The 17,137-nt window shown below is 38.4% G+C and overlaps 1 protein-coding gene across 9 annotated transcripts in view; it reads right to left on the bottom strand.

The window, feature by feature from the left end:
* EPB41L2 (erythrocyte membrane protein band 4.1 like 2) overlaps window positions 1-17,137 on the bottom strand; it is a 125,125-nt gene that overhangs the window by 2,735 nt on the left and 105,253 nt on the right. For 2 of the 9 annotated variants that reach the window (XM_075414056.1, XM_075414057.1), the window contains 10 exons: window positions 16,784-16,846; window positions 13,765-13,911; window positions 12,286-12,390; window positions 9,464-9,610; window positions 8,549-8,602; window positions 7,777-8,340; window positions 5,807-5,929; window positions 5,212-5,310; window positions 3,035-3,115; window positions 445-583 (listed from right to left, as the gene is read on the bottom strand). In XM_075414056.1, the coding sequence (XP_075270171.1) occupies window positions 476-583; window positions 3,035-3,115; window positions 5,212-5,310; window positions 5,807-5,929; window positions 7,777-8,340; window positions 8,549-8,602; window positions 9,464-9,610; window positions 12,286-12,390; window positions 13,765-13,911; window positions 16,784-16,846 (1,491 nt within the window). In that variant the 3' untranslated portion in view covers window positions 445-475. Of the gene's footprint in view, window positions 1-444; window positions 584-3,034; window positions 3,116-5,211; window positions 5,311-5,806; window positions 5,930-7,776; window positions 8,341-8,548; window positions 8,603-9,463; window positions 9,611-12,285; window positions 12,391-13,764; window positions 13,912-13,936; window positions 13,971-16,783; window positions 16,847-17,085; window positions 17,119-17,137 lie in introns of those variants that run through there. The other 7 variants (XM_075414064.1, XM_075414058.1, XM_075414059.1 and 4 more) reach the window with 7 other exon arrangements.

Below are 17,137 nucleotides of genomic sequence, written 5' to 3'. Positions count from 1 at the left end.
CACACATCCCTATCTCACAGTGCAGTGCAGTTCCAAGTCCTCTCCTGTGCTTTCGAAACAGAGCTGAAGTACGCACGGTATTCCCATTTTCAGTGTCACTAAGCAACAAAGCTACAAAGCAAATCCAACTGAACATCGAAATAAAGGTACTGTGAAAAAACATATAGAGATTTGTGCACAGTTCCTAATTTTTGATGACTTATCCCCAATCCTCCCTCACAAGCACCCCTCCTTGTTATTTTCACAGTTTATAAGATTATATGTTATAATAATAAAAACAATTAATATTATAACATCAATATTCAAGTGAGTGTTGAGTTGTTTGTTGTTGTTTTGTGATAGCATATATGAAAGATGACCCACATTTTTCAACCCTTTTATTACAGAATGCAACAGAAAACTGATGCTACATTTTCCAGTGTTTCTTACCATACATAAGCTTACCTGAAATGTTTGCTTGAGAGCATCTTTTATTTTACTCTTCATCTTCCTCAGCAAGTTCAGTTTCTTTGTGCACCACCACTCTTGTGACAGACATGTCAGGGTGCTGTTCTTTGGCTTCTTTGATTGCCTGTGCCAGGGCCTGCAAATGTATTCAAAATGTGTAACTCAACAACAGCAAAAGGACATTCATGTGGGGCCACATTATGGGAGAGAAGCATCAGAGATTTTGGTTATAATTGTTCAGAACTCTAAATTCCTGAACCTGAGAGGGCTCAGGGATAAAACAAAAAAAACAACCAAAAACCAAAACCCAACAACAACAAAAAAACCTGACTATGCTAAAAATTTACCAAAATTTCCAGGAGGTAACAAATAACCATAAAGTTCTCCTGTAACTTTTCTAGCTCATTCCAGGAGACAACAAGTGTTATATCCCAGAAGTTTTTGAACTTCTGCAACAGAACTAGCAACTAAAGACTTAACAACAATGTATACAGTACAGAAAAAAGAGTTCTCTTCAGTTTCCTGAACAAAATGGGAAGAGACTTTGGAATGTGTACAAAGTATGGTACTAAAATTCTGAAAGAAGATCATAACAGAAATTGCTTTCTCAGCACAAGAACCTCCTTTTCCTCCTTTAAGAGAATTTTCTCTAGCTTAACTCAGTGAACTGTAAATGTGTTACTCAGTTTCTTATAATCCCTCCTCCACATTTTAAGAAATTTTATCTTCTTAAGAGATGTACCAATATGTTCACCTTATTATCTACCACAACTAAAAAACCCCAAATATACTAGCAGGAGCAAGAAAAATATAATGCAACAAAAAAGGTTTATCTTAATTTACAAAAGCGACAATTTCCTGAGCCATAGGTGCTAAGTGGGAGAAGAAATACCTAACTCTGAAGAAGGATCAGAAACACCAACATTAGCCACCTTAAATATTAGATGATAATAAATTTTAAATCATATTAAGGAAATATGTACAGTAGAACACACAGTGTGCACTGGTACAATACTGATGTTTGCCGATGTATTAATCCTAACAACTTTTATTAGTTCATCTTTTACTATACACCAAGTGTAATCTCTGTAGTACAAATGAGGATTTAAAAGAAAGTGGCTGTTGGGATTTAAGAATCAGTGTTTATAAATCAAACCACAAACAACGAAAAAACCTTAAGTTTTTAATTGTTAAATTACAACAAGTAAGACAAGCATTTGTATTCTGAAACTCCAAATTAAAACATTATTTTTGTATTGAAAACTGTTTTAGTGATGTAGGGAGCTAACAGACAAAAGAATAAACATCCAGCATGTAGTTCATGCATTTTAAGAGCTCCATATCCACTGAACAAAAAGTGGTAGAGATTTATTAAATCTCTTAAAAGCTGCTCACTGATGCTTTAAACTGCAGTGATTAAAATTGTATCTTGTACTTCCTTTTTTATAATTTCATTTCTTATTTCATTACCCACTTATCAAAACAAAGAAGGGCTTAGAAAATTTTCTGGTGTACTAAAGGTGTTGTGTGACCTTTCCAGACGTCCGAAGTGCACAGAACATGTGTCAAGGCAAACAAGAGCCATGCCTGATGCTGAACAGCCCTGCCACTTCATTATGAGTTTCAAGAAGAGACTCAACTTGTCAAGAGCCACTTTCTGGATGCAAATCAAAATCTGAAATTAAATTCCCCAAGAGCGCTCAGTATATTACAATTAAGAAGTTAAATTAAAATCTGTCACGTTGATTTGTGTAGCTTTCATAAAGTTAGAATTGGATTCACTGCAACTTTACGTAGAAGGTAGGCTTTTCCATTTGTATTATCCAGTGACTGTTGATTGACTTTGTTACTATAGTTTCTTAGATGAAAACCAATAAAAATTGTGTAATCATGACTACAAAGAATAGATAATTGCACTTTCTCAATTAGTTTCCTGCATACTGCTTAAATTCAGCCTTCTTAATTGGGCACGTAGAAGTGATTTTAACCGTAGTTTCTAAGACATCATAAAATACTGCTTTGGTACTGACAGAGTTGAAAGGCACTTACACAAGATTTCAGCAGATCAACAATTACTTTTGTTATACAGAATTCTATAAATACAAGTCAAAAACTGTTTGAAATTAGAGCAGTTTATGCTTTAATGTATTTCAAAGCATTCAGTCAAAATGAGTCCAGCATTCAGACGTTGCTGACACAATGCAGTAGAGACTCCCATCTATCCAGATTAATGTATCAAAATAAGATTATTTTAGTAATGTTTTTCCTCCCGCATGGCAAAAGCATCACTAAACAAATCTGGTCTCTTCAAAAAAAGCAATCCCTTCAAAAACAGTAAGAAATCCATTCACATGATCTATGATGCAAAGTTACAAACACTGTTTTTCTTTCAGTTATATTCTAAAGGCTCCTTTTTCACAAAACACAATCGCCTAACAACTTTGCCACAATTAACAGCCTCAGGGTCTTTCTATGTCCTCTTATTCAACTTCTCTGCCTTTATCTTATTTCAGGTTTCTGAAATACCATCTAGATCTCACTGGACTACAAAAACCACATTGTAAGTGTTAACAGCTTACATACTCACCTCGTCATGGTCAATATCTGCATCTCCAGTAATGACAATGCGCTTCTCAATTCTTGTTTCCGATACCCCACCTTTGACCATCTACAGATTTCACAAAAAAGAAAACATCCTTGTAATTATTCCCTACTGCCACAAAGCACTCCTTTCCGTTGCACTGAAGCAAATAAATTTCTGTGACTGAGTTACAATTAGTAGTAAATATTCTCGGTGCTAAATAATCCTTTCCTTTTTCAATTATGTAGTTAGTCACATTCCAGCAATTGCTAAACTTGATAAAAAACCAAGCAACAGAGAATTCATTCTGTTACTGGAGCCCATGTTTGAACAGATCTAAATATGCAGACAAACTGGAATTCCAGCTTCTTCTACCATATAAATCTGGCAAGGAGGAAATTCCAGGAGCCTTTTCTTTGATTTCAGCCTATCTATCATGAGCCTCTTCTCAGTCTCTGAAGAATCCTATGCCATTAAAAACAGAGATGATCTGGCTTTCAGTTCTGCAATTCACGGACCTTAGTGAGATATTTTCAACATACTTCACATTGCTGATGGAAATAATTTTGTGCTTTTTTTCTTCATTTCTTACTCTAATGATTAAGACATTTTAGCTTACAGAAAAAAATCCCCCAGAAATAACTTCATATGCTTTTTTTTTAAAATCAGCCTGTATAAGAGAAAAGAAGAAACTGTTACTTACGATACACTGACCATATTAGAAAAGGTCTAAGATGACTCTCAAGAACACCATTAGAGTATTAATACTGCTTTGGTAGGTCCCTTATCAATAATGAACAGTTTGGGATGTAAAATAGAAAGTTAGTTTAGAAAATTCAGTCATTTGCATCTATGATAAGCAGCCGGTAAAAAAGAAGATAAGGATCTGTTGCATTATGGTAAGGCCAGTAATTTTTTAGTACAAGACAAGACTGAAACCATTTTCTTTGATGGTTCCTTCCAAAAAGCAGCATTATTTGACATCTGAACTTGACAAGTAAACGTACACTTTCCCCGGGCTCCCCTAACTGTGGCAGCACAATTTATTAAATGCAGACTTTTTCCTAAAGTGGTGGTGGCTTAATAATTCCAAAAGGGAGCAGCAGACTGAAGACGACCTGTCGACTAGTCTGTATAACAAAACATACAATTTAAATTCTAAGAGTACTTTATTTCACGTGACAACTTTCCAACATCATTCCAACTGTCATTCTGTGAATACAGCTTTCAATCTTAAGAATATTTCAATCTCTAGAATATATATATATACTGGATATATATGCAGTGAGCAGTGAATTATTGTTCCATTCTCCAATGATGTGAAACTTCTTGCCTTGGGGGGAAAAGTCCCAGTCTCACACCTTAAGTTTCCCTCTTCCCTAAACAACGCTTTCTGTAGTTTTCTTGGAAAACTACACTAAGAGTTCAAAGACAAGAGTTCAAAACCGTGTTGTTGGGGCATGCCTAAACTTCTATAAATACTTATATAAATTAATAACAACAACAATTATCTTCATCACCACCACACTTTCCTAGTTCTAATATACTCTGGCATAAAACATTACACGAGACTGCAACAAATGTGATGTCCTGTTAACACTGAGTTTTCCTTTCCTTGTCAAGCATGGAATGCAGAGCACACAGTTCAGCACCAAAATATGGTTGCAAAGTAATCTAGTACTATGATCTGCTTTTAAATATGCTCTGAATTTAGCAGCACAAGGATCATCAACACAAAGGCTGAGAAAACATTGTTTCAGTTCATCCTTATAACAGATGCCATTAGGCAGGCTCACGTGGATCTCAGATAAATCAGTTACGTTAATGAAGATTCGGTAAGATACCAGTGAGCGATGACAGGATTGAAACTATAATAGTTTAGGTACATATTCATTTGTCAAACACAGAATTAAGACCTATACGAAGTACTAAAAAAATCTAATAATATTTTTTCTCCCTTTCCCTGTCCTGTTCCCAGATATTCCTGCTTACCCATTAGGGCTTCTCTGTTCAAAACCTGTGTACAGAAAGTTTAGCTCCTATACATGCCTGGAATGAATCCAGTCCACTTCAAGCCAGTTTTCTTCAATAAATTAGCAGATATATGAGAAACAGCATGTAAGACTTTATTTTAAGGGTGGGTTTTTTTTTTTCCAGTTCAGAGACACATTATTATATTTTACCTTCGTGATGTGTGTAGTTGTGGTAGTAGAAATTGACTCAGATGTTATTGTCTGTGCACTCAGCAGCACACCAGCATTGCCAGCAGCACTGCCATCAAACTGTAATGGAAAAAATGGTATTTTTGTATTTTGGCATTTAAATGCTTTGTTTTCACAGGAGAAAAGGCTGTTTTTCTTACTAAACACGTTCTTCAGTTCAGTTAGAACTGAAATGTAAACAGAAGCCATCCAAGTTTACCAAGTCATGTAAGACTGTCATTATGGTTCGTTCTTGTGGAAAATTTATGATCAAAGATACATGTTCCTTTCAGGAACAATGAGATATTTTAATCACATTTCCAAAACTAAAAATGAATTATACATTCACAGACAGCAACTAAGTCCTTATATAAAAAAAAAGACTTAGAACTTCAGAAGTAATACTGCTTTATCAACAAACATTTCACTTACCTAATTCACAGCCAAAGTATAACCTTAGCTGCTAGAAAAAAGTATAGGTTTTTGAAAAGCATTTTCTGGACATTCTCTATTTTGATCTACAACTAACTGGAATACAAAACAGCTTGCAAACAATGTAACAGCCCAGCTACCATACCTGTGGAGATTCATATGTGATAGTTTTAGTTTCTGTTTGAACAATTGGAACTTCTTTAGTGGAGATTTCAGTTCTCTGTGCGGCATCTGAAATGGTTACCATCTCTGTTTTCACTACTGGAGGCTGTGGTGCAAGAAATAACCAATCAATTCAAAAGACAGAAGAAGGTTTGTAACGTGGACCAAGAAAACACAACCAAAAACTCCAGAAAATTGTGAGACAGTAAGTATCTGACTGTCTTCCCAATCAAAAAGCATGCAGCAAATAAGAAAAGTGAAATGAAGACTAATACAGCAGCCCTCCAATCTCTACATAACATGGTAGGAAAATTTAATCTCATAACCTTGCCAAAGTTCTGTTTCAGCTAACAGTATACATCACAGAAGACAACTGCTCAAACCAAGATGCAACACAGGTTTTGAAAATGTGTAAAAGAGCATCACTTGGAAAAAAAAAAAATCATCTTAGTTTAGACAAAGAAGCTGATAGCTAGTTTAAATGGATAAGTTTCATATCAAGAGTTAATCTGGGATATACCTATCATTGCTCAGTCAAACAGCAAAAAAAAAAAAATTCCAAGGAAATTACGGAAAAGTTTAACTTTTTAATATATGCTACTTCTGGAACAGAAAAATAACTTTGGCAATTGGATTTTAAACAGTCTACATTCAATGTAATAATTCCGGAAATCAATGGCTTCTTCTGACAACAATCCTAAAAAGCCATTTTAACCATTGAGAGTTCTCTAGTGGTGTTCTCTGCAACATCACAAAGAGAGCTATCAACCAGGGGTCTGTAAGCCAGTGAACTTGTGAATTCTCTTATTGGACCAGATTTTCAACATATTTAAGAACTTTGAAAAAAAAAATCTAATAAAGCCTTTTGATATTTTTCTAGATACATCAGTTGCTATTTGCCATTGATTTTGGATGCACGTGGAGGGGAAATCCTACGAAACAACACACGCACTTGCACACACAGCAGCCCTTCTCCCCTTCCTCCAGATTAGCTGTGTTTTTAGGAAGTCTTGGCGCCCACAACTCCCAAAGGTCTTCTAAATTAATTTACATCATTAATCAGAACACCTGTCTATGCATAAGACAACAAAAGAAAGAAAGAAAGTTGTTTGGACTTAAGTACAAAGCAAAAAAATTGTGACTGTTACAAGAACAAGCAGGTAGATAACTCGGAAAAAAAACACCCAATTGTTGAAAAACTCAGCAGAAGATAATGCCAGCTTTCCAAAGAGATGCATCCTTGCACTTCGTTTTTTCCCTTTCTTTATAAAGTTTGCCTAGCAATGAACCCTTCAACCTTGTTTGGCTTAAAACAACTGATTGTGACTGGAACCCACGCATGCTTCCCTAAGTATCTACTGCACTAGAAGACTTCGTAGTAAGATTGTGATATATGCCTCATCCCATTACAAGGCAGTGCTCTCACCTATGCAATTTCTAGCCATACTTATTCTAGCCTATAAATCCATAAAATTTTCTAAAAGAAAAAAAAAAAAGGCAAGAAAAGCAGTAATGTGGGGGGAAAAAAAGGAACAAAAATTTGTGACGGGTGTTTTCTAATTTCAGTTGCCAATAGATTTCCAATCACAATTACATGTCATGGACGTGTCAAAAACAATTGACAAATAGACAAGACGAGACTTAAAACACTGGAAACATGTAAATAATAAATATATTATGTATATGCATATAAAATAAGGGGAAGAAAAAAAAGATGTCAGTCTTCGGAAGGTTTGCCTTACTGGTGATTCTCACTCAGTTCTAGCAAAAAGTCAGAAACCATAACCGAAGGAGACAGAATTTCACTGCTCATCAATGGTTTCCCCTTCCAAACGATCTGAATCTTGTTGGATGCCTGAAGAGCTGGAGTAATAGGAGAAGAAGAAAGGCAGGTATATTTTCACCCCAAGAAATATCTCTGCTTAATCTAGTTGTCAAACTTCTACCATTTACCTCAGAACAACAAATTATTTCTGGTGCAACATCAATGTCAACATGAGACACATCTCCATTGACTTTGAGCTGTTCTTCCTCTTTTTCTTCACCTAAATCTTGCTTAATTTCTTCTGACAAATTCTTCTCTTCTGTAGCTATGGTAACTGCATATTCCTGGACCAAACCTTCAGCTGTAACTTCTGTGTGCTCAGCTGGTACAGTTAGTTTACTGCCTTCTGGTGTGGCTTCCACATGCTGTATTTTTTCTTCATGTTCTTTCATTTTCACATCTTCCTCTTCTTCCTGTTCTTCCCTGATGACTTCCTCAATTGCCCTATGATGTGGCTGGTATTCTCCCACCTCTTCATTCTCACTCTCACTACTACTGCTGCTGCTGCTGCTACTATCTGATGGCATTGATGAAGAGTCCTTTTTTGACAGATGCTCCACCTTACATGTCTCCCCAGCATCAGTGGCAACTTGCATTTTCCCTTTGTTGGCTTCGTCTACGACTAGCGTTTCTTCTATCCCAACCTCTGCCTGCTTCTTCTCCTCCACTATGTCCAGAGTCTCATGTGAACTCTGCACAAAAAACATGGATGAGGAAAAACAAAAGCAGAGTACATGAATAAATTAAAATGATGGAAACAAAATTAGCTGATGGCTGGTTCGTGTCATGTAGAAGACAAAAGATGGTTGTGACGGTTAACTGAAAAAGGAAGGAAAGAAAGAATGAAGATGGATTGGAAGAGTCAGAGCCAAATTTAACTACAGAAAAAATCAGTAGAACCTTATCAGCACCGCTGACTCCAGTACAAGGCCCTTCTGCTCTGGAAGCATGTCTCTGTGAAACAAAAAGCAATCAGAGGACAAAAGTCAATGCATGACCCTTTTCAACAGTGCAATACCCTCCAAGCAAGTGTTTAAGAGCGTATATACACGATTCTAGACAGACACTGTGTACCCACTGCAAGATTCACATAGAACTATGCTCTTTTCTTCCCACTTTGTTGCAATATTCCAGTCAAAGGTAGGTAAGAATTATGGGCATTATTAATTGGGATAAGAATTTAATTATGAAAGACTGAAAATAAAAGCGTGAACACACTGATGGTACTGAGGCAGTTAATTCAGTTAAAATAAAACCTATTTAGCATTCTACTATCAGTTTATCATTACACAAAATAAAAAAAAAAAGACCTTATTGTCAGATTTTATTAGTTGTTCCTCTTTGGTCTGGTACTTTATGAAACCCAGCAGATGACAGGAGGCAGGCTGCTGAGGGTGGTACGCTCTCAGAACAGCAAGGTGACCCGTCAGCATCAGCCCACAGCCAAAATGAAGAGATTAAAGCAGTTGTATTAGTATCTGCTCTGCAACAAAATGGTCTGGGATGGAAACCCCGGAAAGCCCGCAGTCAGTTATGCGTTAGGTAGTTCTGCAGCAAAATCTGAGCTCAGGTGACAAGAAATCAGACACCAGCACACCACCCGTGCCTTAACCCTAGCTCCGCTTGCCGCTCACGCACGCAAGCCGGCGTGCCGGGCGAAGCTCAGCCAAGCACCGGCTGCCATCCCGCAGCGCTGCCCGCCCAGGGCCGCGCTCCCTACCCGGACACCGCCCCCCCCCCCCCCGCAGCCAGCCCCCCCTGCCGGCACCGCCAGGCCGCGCGCTGGGCCGGCGCGTGCGGGGGGCGGGGGCGCACCTGGGGCGGCGGCGCGGCCGAGGCGGCGGTCTCTTCCCCCGCAGCGCCCTCTGCTGGCCCCGGGCTGGCGGCGGCGAAGGGCCCTCTCGTGCCAGCGCGAAATCCCTCCTTACTAAATAAAATGGAGGTTATCTCCTCTTCTAGGCTCTAGGGGAGTCAGAGAAGGGAGAGGACAAGGGTTACACACTGAGGGACGCAGCGGCAGCCGCCTGCGAAGGAAAGCTCTGCGGGAGCGGCGCGGGGCAGAGGAAGGGTGCGGGGGGCCCGGGGTCCCCTGAGGGCGGCGGCGGGCCCGCAGCGCTTCTCCCGCTCCGCCTCTCGCACGCCGCACTGTAGGCACCGAAAAGGCCAACGTTCCCACCGACTTCCCAGGCAGAACAGCTTGGGCGGGCGGTCACTCCGCAGTTACTGCGGGGGTCTTCCCCTCGGAAGCCCAGTCTCGAACACCTCCCCGCGCCTGCGGGGCTGGCGGCGCCGGGGCAGTCGGGTGCGTTCGCCTCGGGCAGTACCCGCAACGCTGAAACGAGGTTTTCTTTATAACATAGGCTATATCTATGTTTCTCAAATGCTTAAATAACCTAAGCATATTTGTTTCAATCGAATATGTTTTCAGAAAGCCTTTCCCACCCTTCTGGGAAAGTCTGTTTTATTCAGACAGGCCTAGAAGGGTACGTTGCTTTAAAGCACGAGTTTCGTTCATGGCCTGGTCTGTTTTCTGTAGTACCACACATCTGTACGGTAAAGCTAACTTTCAGAATTCACACGGGTACAAGCCTCTGAAAAGGCTAAAATTCTTTATTCCCGTTTTCCTTCCATGAGCTCTGGTGTCAAGTTAGAAGTAACACCAGCCAAAGAAGCCGGTACTGTACCAAATCCCCAACAGGGACAGAACACGCATTTCGACAGCCCTCGGCGCGACCCGTCTCTGCCCCAGGACGGGGTGCCGCGGGGAGCCGGGGCAGAAGCACGCGCCGGAGGAGACAGCCGCAGCCCCTGAGGTGGGTCCGCGGGGTAAGCTACACCGTGCCACTGCGCATACACTGCGACACATGCGGCATGCGGAAGAACAGAGAAGCAAAAGAAGAAGAACCCCTACATGTTTTTCCCTACAATAAAATCTAAAGTATATTTCAAAGTTGGCTAAGTTGATGTGAATGCCAGTCACTAAATCTGCCCTCGCACAACATTCAAGATCCATCAGGGCTATGTGTTCCTCACCCCCACATTCCTTCCCTAGTTTACCATGCCCAATAAAATGTTCAGCTATTAACAGATTACATCAAAAGGCAAAAATGTTCATAACAGTCTTTCTACCACACTCTACCGCATCTCTGTCCTCCCACGTATGCATATAAGTAAAGACAGGCACATATCACCCATCTTCTTGCATTTTACCACCTTCCAATCTTTTAAAGGGAAAACCCCAATCACACTATTTTTTTGCTAACGTAAGCCCTGTTCCCTGAGGAGGAATTTAGTAAAAATGATTAAATGTATAGATAGCATTGATACTTTTCATCAAATGACTGTAGTTACAATAATGTATCAGCCTGTAAAGACATTTCAATTCCTGGCAAATTCCTTCTGGTATACAGTCGTATACACTCACATGAAATAGTATTTACAAGCGGGGGGGTGGGGTAGGGGGTGGATTAAAAAAAAAATATTGAGAGTATCCATAACTTAACAACATTTCACACACTTATTTGTGACATACGTGTCCATGTGTCACAATTTCTGTTACAATTAAGTCACAGATGCTGTGTATTTGTGGGAGTACAGTGACCCAGAAGTATAGTGGCACAAACAAGATGTACCCAAAATAACATTTCTCATACACAGAAAATGACTTAGTTGCAAATATTTTCACTGGAGCAAAAGAAGGAAGAAAAGAAAGAATATTAGCAGTGGTCCCTTGCTTTATTCTCCTCTATAGTTCAACTAACCTAAAAGACAGCCAAGGAAACATACAGTCCAGGGACAGGACTGAGCAATGTATTACTCCACTAATACCAGCAAGTTTATAAATTGGGGTAACAAAACACTTGACCACAAACTTCTCTACATCCATCAACAAACATTTCAGAATGGAAATGCACTGTTTCCCAAACCTCTTATTTCCATCTGTTACTGAAAGAGGACTGACAGCTTTGCATTAAACTACTTCTGTACCAGTTCCTAGATGGTATAAACAGTCCAAAAGTGATGTAAAAATGCAACATCACAATTGCTACCCATCATCGCTATCACACTAATAGTAGCCCCACTGGTTATATAGTGCTTTTCACTGCACTGATGTTAAACCAGGTTACGGGGGAGGAAACCTCCCTCTTCTCCTGGATGAAAAGAGAGGTATGGAAGCGTGGAGGTACTCAGAACCACCTCGTCTTTGAAACCAAGCTACTTCTACAGCATTATTGATTGGAATAATGATTACTTAGTGAACACGTAAAGCAAAAGTTCTTGTGTGAAGTGTCAAATAACTGCAGTTATTTCCACAGAGAATGGAAATATATGTTTTGCTGTCATCCTAGTCACACAAAACATAGCAATTTTCTGGTGAAAAATTCGTTTTCTTTTAAAATAGTAGCCATTCAGAACTTCACAGCTAGTTTGGTTTTTCTGCATAAAGTTGCTGGTGTTCATATATGTGTGTATATATACACACACACAGATCCTGGTTTAGAATTCAACCTTCTCCTTTCAGTACTGGCTTAAAAAACAGTTATCTCCATCAGCGGAAAAAAAAAGAAAAAGAAAGAAGTGCCCAAGCTAGCCCACAGCAGATACAGCAAAAAGGCAGTAGGTTTCAGGGCAGCCACCTTATTGGTTTCCTCCCGTTTAGCTCCAGCAGTCCATGGCATTGCAGTCCATTGCTTCTCCTTCGCAGGCAGCGTTTTCACTTGGAAAATGTGGTCTCCTTTTTTCTATTTGGTTTTCATTTTATAAAACCAGTGTAAATCGACAAGCAATGAGACAGACACACACTATACATAAACTTAAAACCATCTGAAAGTGACAGAACACACTACACGAACAAAAAAAAATAAAACAAAACCCAGAGATAAAAGAACTTGGAGGAGCCTCAACTTCAACACAAAGAAATCAACACAGAAAATACACGCAACCTCATAATAAAAATTAAGTTACACTTTTACATAAATGTCTATTTTTACCAAAAACGTACTCACAGCTATTAAATGAACCAATACATTGTGGACATTTGAAAATTTGACCAACATTTGTACCTATGCATATATCACTATGCGTAGAAATATTAAGGTACTACTCAGAAATTTGAGGAATAGTTTCTTGGCAGTAATCATAAATTAACAAAATAGTCATTAAAGAAGTGATCCATACAGTCAGTGACTGTATTCTCTGTATGCACATACTCAAAAGTTCAGATTGCTTAAGTATCTTATTGAAATAATGCCCTAATAACAAAAATAATTTGGTAGCATCAAGCAAGCTGAATTCAAAGTTCAGCTCTCTGGGGACTGAAGAGAATACTTAGGAATGCAATGTGATAGGACAACAATACATTTAGGAGGGAAGGGTAGCAACAATGGTGAAAGGATAACAACAGAAGATAAACAGATTGCTTTCGAAGACTGATTTGCTCTTCTACTTTATGAAAGAAGCAATAAATAACTCCCTATAAAACTATAGGTTTCACAACAGCAAGAGAAATTTATTTGGGTAGTTTTCTTGCCACAAGTGTTCAGGATGATATTTGTAGAAGCTCGTTTTCCAAACTGCTGTTTTAAGGTTCAGGAAGGGGGTACAGAGAAAAAGTAGATAAATTCATTTTACAGACTTTTGGAGGTTAAGGTGAGAAAATTTTAAGAACTACATTAAATATGTTCCCAAGAAGTCAACACTAAATTAACTGATCATGCAAGGTCCTTCTGAAACAACACACAGGGTATGTGCATTTATGCACAAGCTGTCTATGAAGAGTTAAAGAGGAGAACTTCTACTGTCACTGAAAAGTTATCTCCATCAATCTGGGTAAATCAGAGTGAAATTTAAGCTGTCCTTAACACACAGGAAAATACTGCCATCGCCTCCATTTTCTCCTAGTGATTCTAATTCAGTTGTTCTTGTAGAAGAATAAAATTCCACACGTTATTTAAAGTCAACTCCAATGGTAAGTGGTAAAAAGTTAATGTATACTTAGTATAAACAAATACTACATTAGCTAAATAAAGTATTAATCTAAAGGACAAACTGCATTTACTGTATTATATACAGGGTTGTACGGAAATGCATGCGGACAAGCGTCTGCAGTGACATACCCCTTGTGTCTGTAGGGACAGAGGTGTGATACGCCGCTTTTCCCACTCATTTGGGCGTGGTTCAGGTGTGGATTCCATGAAATTGCGCTTGAGCTCACTAATGCTAGCCTGGTGTTTCAGTAAGTCGTCCTGGGTCTTATCCAGGTCCTAGCAACCCACAACATGAAACAAAGTAGGACAAAACACGACAACAAAAGCAAACTTAACTGGAAAAAAAAAAAAAAAAAGAAAGAAACCAAACCAAGGAAAGTGCCTTGTGTCTGAAGGGCTATACTTCTCTGGAGTGCCTTAAAATAAAAAAGTGTAAGGCTATACGGGAACCAAGATTTTTTGGTTTTGTTTTTGTAATGAAGGGCCACACATACACTGTTTCTTCCGTATTTTAAGGCAAAGGAAAAATAATGCTGTGCATGGTTATTTAACAGAGGGCTATTTTAATCCAAAATATGAAATTACTAGCCCTTTGAAACAATAATATTTTCCAGTAGTTGCTTGCTTTCATCTAAAATTTGTAAGCACAGAAGTAAACATTTTGGGATATTGCACAACTAACTACTGAAGGTAGCTGTAAGAAAGCATAGTCTACCCAAGAAGCATTATAAAAATGCATCTTTCTTGATATTACAAGCTCCATGAAAAATACTTACTTCTGTGAAGACAATACTACAGGGCCAAATGTGCAAGCCACTAACACCCACTTAACTTCAGGGAGACTACTCATTGTGCCTGTCATGTAGGCTTAAACTTACTGGAAGAATCAGATTTAAAGACTTGAAGCCTCACATCTGCCAATTCTGCATCTAAGAACCTGACAGCAGACACAGCACTCAAGTAGGGATAGTTTTTCTGCACATCCATAGCAAAGAGATGTTCTCTCTAAATTGGACCTACATCAGCAAGAGCCAAAGGGGACACCATAGCATGAATATCAAATTAGATTTTATCATGACCTATTGAGGCTAAGCTGCAGCACTGTGGATCAAGTAACTACAAGGTAGTCTTTCACTGATACCAGATACAGGAGCAGACATAAGGATCAGGAGGTATGCAGAAACATAATTGTTGTGGTAAGTAGGCAAAAATCAAACTGTTTAGCGCTCTTGGAAATTGATTATCCTTTAAACACAATGCTGGGCTTTGGTGGGAAGAGCAGATTTCACTCTGGTTTCATAATCTGTCCTCCTTCCAGCATGCCAGGTCTTGAGAAAAGCCTATGCTGGTTACACACACAGTAACACAAGAATATTTTTTCAGTATTCTTTGGTGAAATTCAAGTTTAAGCCTCAGATCCATTTTTAGTACAGAATTAAAAGACTGAAGTTTAAAATGGAATAATATCAATGTAGACATAATTATTAAGGAAGTTTTATCAAAATAATATAATCACACAATAATTGAGGTAAAGCATCTGGTTTTTTACAAATATTTTATATACTTTGTAACAGAACATTTTGAAATTTTACTTTAACATTTTGCTTAGGATTTTTACAGTCAGTGCTCACAATGCAAAGAGACGCCTCATCTTCAGTCATGAAAAATCCAAACCCAATACAAGCTAATTAGTTTCTAATTTCTTTTGACTTGCATGTTCAGCACGTACATTCACTACATGCTACATTCAGTAGCAGTTCTATGCTGCACGTCTGTTTCATAATTCTGCGGATATTCACACATGCACTTTGAGCTCTAAGAACCTTGCCCCTCCTGGCAACTCAGTAGGTTCATATTGTCACAGGACCACTGCTTCACTTTTAATCTAGGACTAACAAACGAGACATTAAATATGTCCCCCTAAAGCATGTATTTTCTGAGTGAAGTAAAACCTTATGCCAGAGGCATTCTGTTACACAACTGAAGCTTGTAACATTCATGTCATTATTTTAAAACCTGTCTTGGCTTGACACAAGGCACATTTCTTGGACATGATCAAAGCACGGTTATGCAATGCACGCTTTCAGTGCTTTAGTAAGTTATACACAAGCAAAGTTTCAATGGTGATCAAAAGCTGCAAAAAGCCAAAAAACTTATTAGTTGGGTTACTACAATCCATACATCTCCTTATTACTGAGCAAACCCAATGATTTCTAAAAAGACAGGCTTTGTGACAAAGGGAATGATTTATAGCCCCATCTGGATGAATAAAGTAAATTAAAGACAGCAGTAGGATTGTCTAAAATTTCTTCAGTTAGTAGCTTCTGCTCTTGACCACAAGCTAAATGACACTGATTATATCTACAGGTAGTCTTTGATAAAATAATCCAGATTAACAGACTATATGGAAATTCTTACAAGAAAAATCTCTAATTCAGTGCAAAGCACTACACATTAACATACTGTTCAAAGGTCTTTGTTGTTGCTCATCTTCAATGAAAAACAACATCTAGGAAGCAAGAATTACTTCCATTTGAAAAGTGAAAAAATAAGGCAAAGATTTCAGAAGCATATCTAAAGATTCCCTTCAAAAATCTGATTCTCACATACATTTCTCAAAGCTCCTAAAATCAACAAGTATCAGAACCAGAATTAGTTTTTCCATACTTCTATCACTGCTTGTGCCTTCCTAACTCAGTTTATTCAAGTAATGTATTTGATAAAGGCTGATTAAACTGGTGAAAACTAGAAATCCTGCTCAACAGGAGATGCACACATTGATAGGCAACGTATAAAAACCCTGTTTAGGATTATGAGTTGGACCCATGTGTTTGCTTTATCTAAATAGGGCTATTCCCACTTGCCACCTTGAAAATATCTAGCAAAAATACACAAAATATACATTCAACATTCAAGCTGAGGGTTTTTTTTATTTGTTTGGATTTTTTTGGTGGGTTTTTTTGTTTGTTTGTTTGTTTGTTTTTTAATTTAAACTCTGAAAACAGAATTAAAACATGCAACATTTCCAAGCTGGTTTTCCCCCATGCACTTCATGCACTATGTCCATAACAGCCTGCAAGTGACTTCCCATCCCATGCAGCCTGGCAGCCCGTGAGAAAGGAAAGTGTTTCTTATACTATATACAAACCTCCAACATTAAATTGCTATGTCTGACATAAATATTTTCCCCGTCTACTCTCAAGGAATTGCTCTGTGAAATTAAGCCACACACACAAAAAAAAAAAAAAAAAAAAAAAAAAAAAAAATCAAAATGAACATAAAAATGTACCAGCAAGTAAATAAAAAACACCCTTAGAATCAGACAGTAAATAAAGGATATACAGTGGTAAGGTGAAAAGGCACTATTCAGATTAAATCCACAGAAAGTTTAGGGTGCTAACAAGGCAGGCAGCTACAGCCAGATTTAATTGTAAAAAAACAACCATGCACCTTCTGCTGTGCTTCCTCGTCTTCAGATTCCACCTATGTGAGCATGTGGCAA

The sequence above is a fragment of the Opisthocomus hoazin genome, chromosome 2 (genome assembly GCF_030867145.1).
Source record: "Opisthocomus hoazin isolate bOpiHoa1 chromosome 2, bOpiHoa1.hap1, whole genome shotgun sequence".
Lineage (NCBI taxonomy): Eukaryota > Metazoa > Chordata > Aves > Opisthocomiformes > Opisthocomidae > Opisthocomus > Opisthocomus hoazin.
The sequence above is the reverse complement of the archived record's forward strand: the minus strand, read 5'-3'. Positions and strand labels throughout refer to the sequence as shown.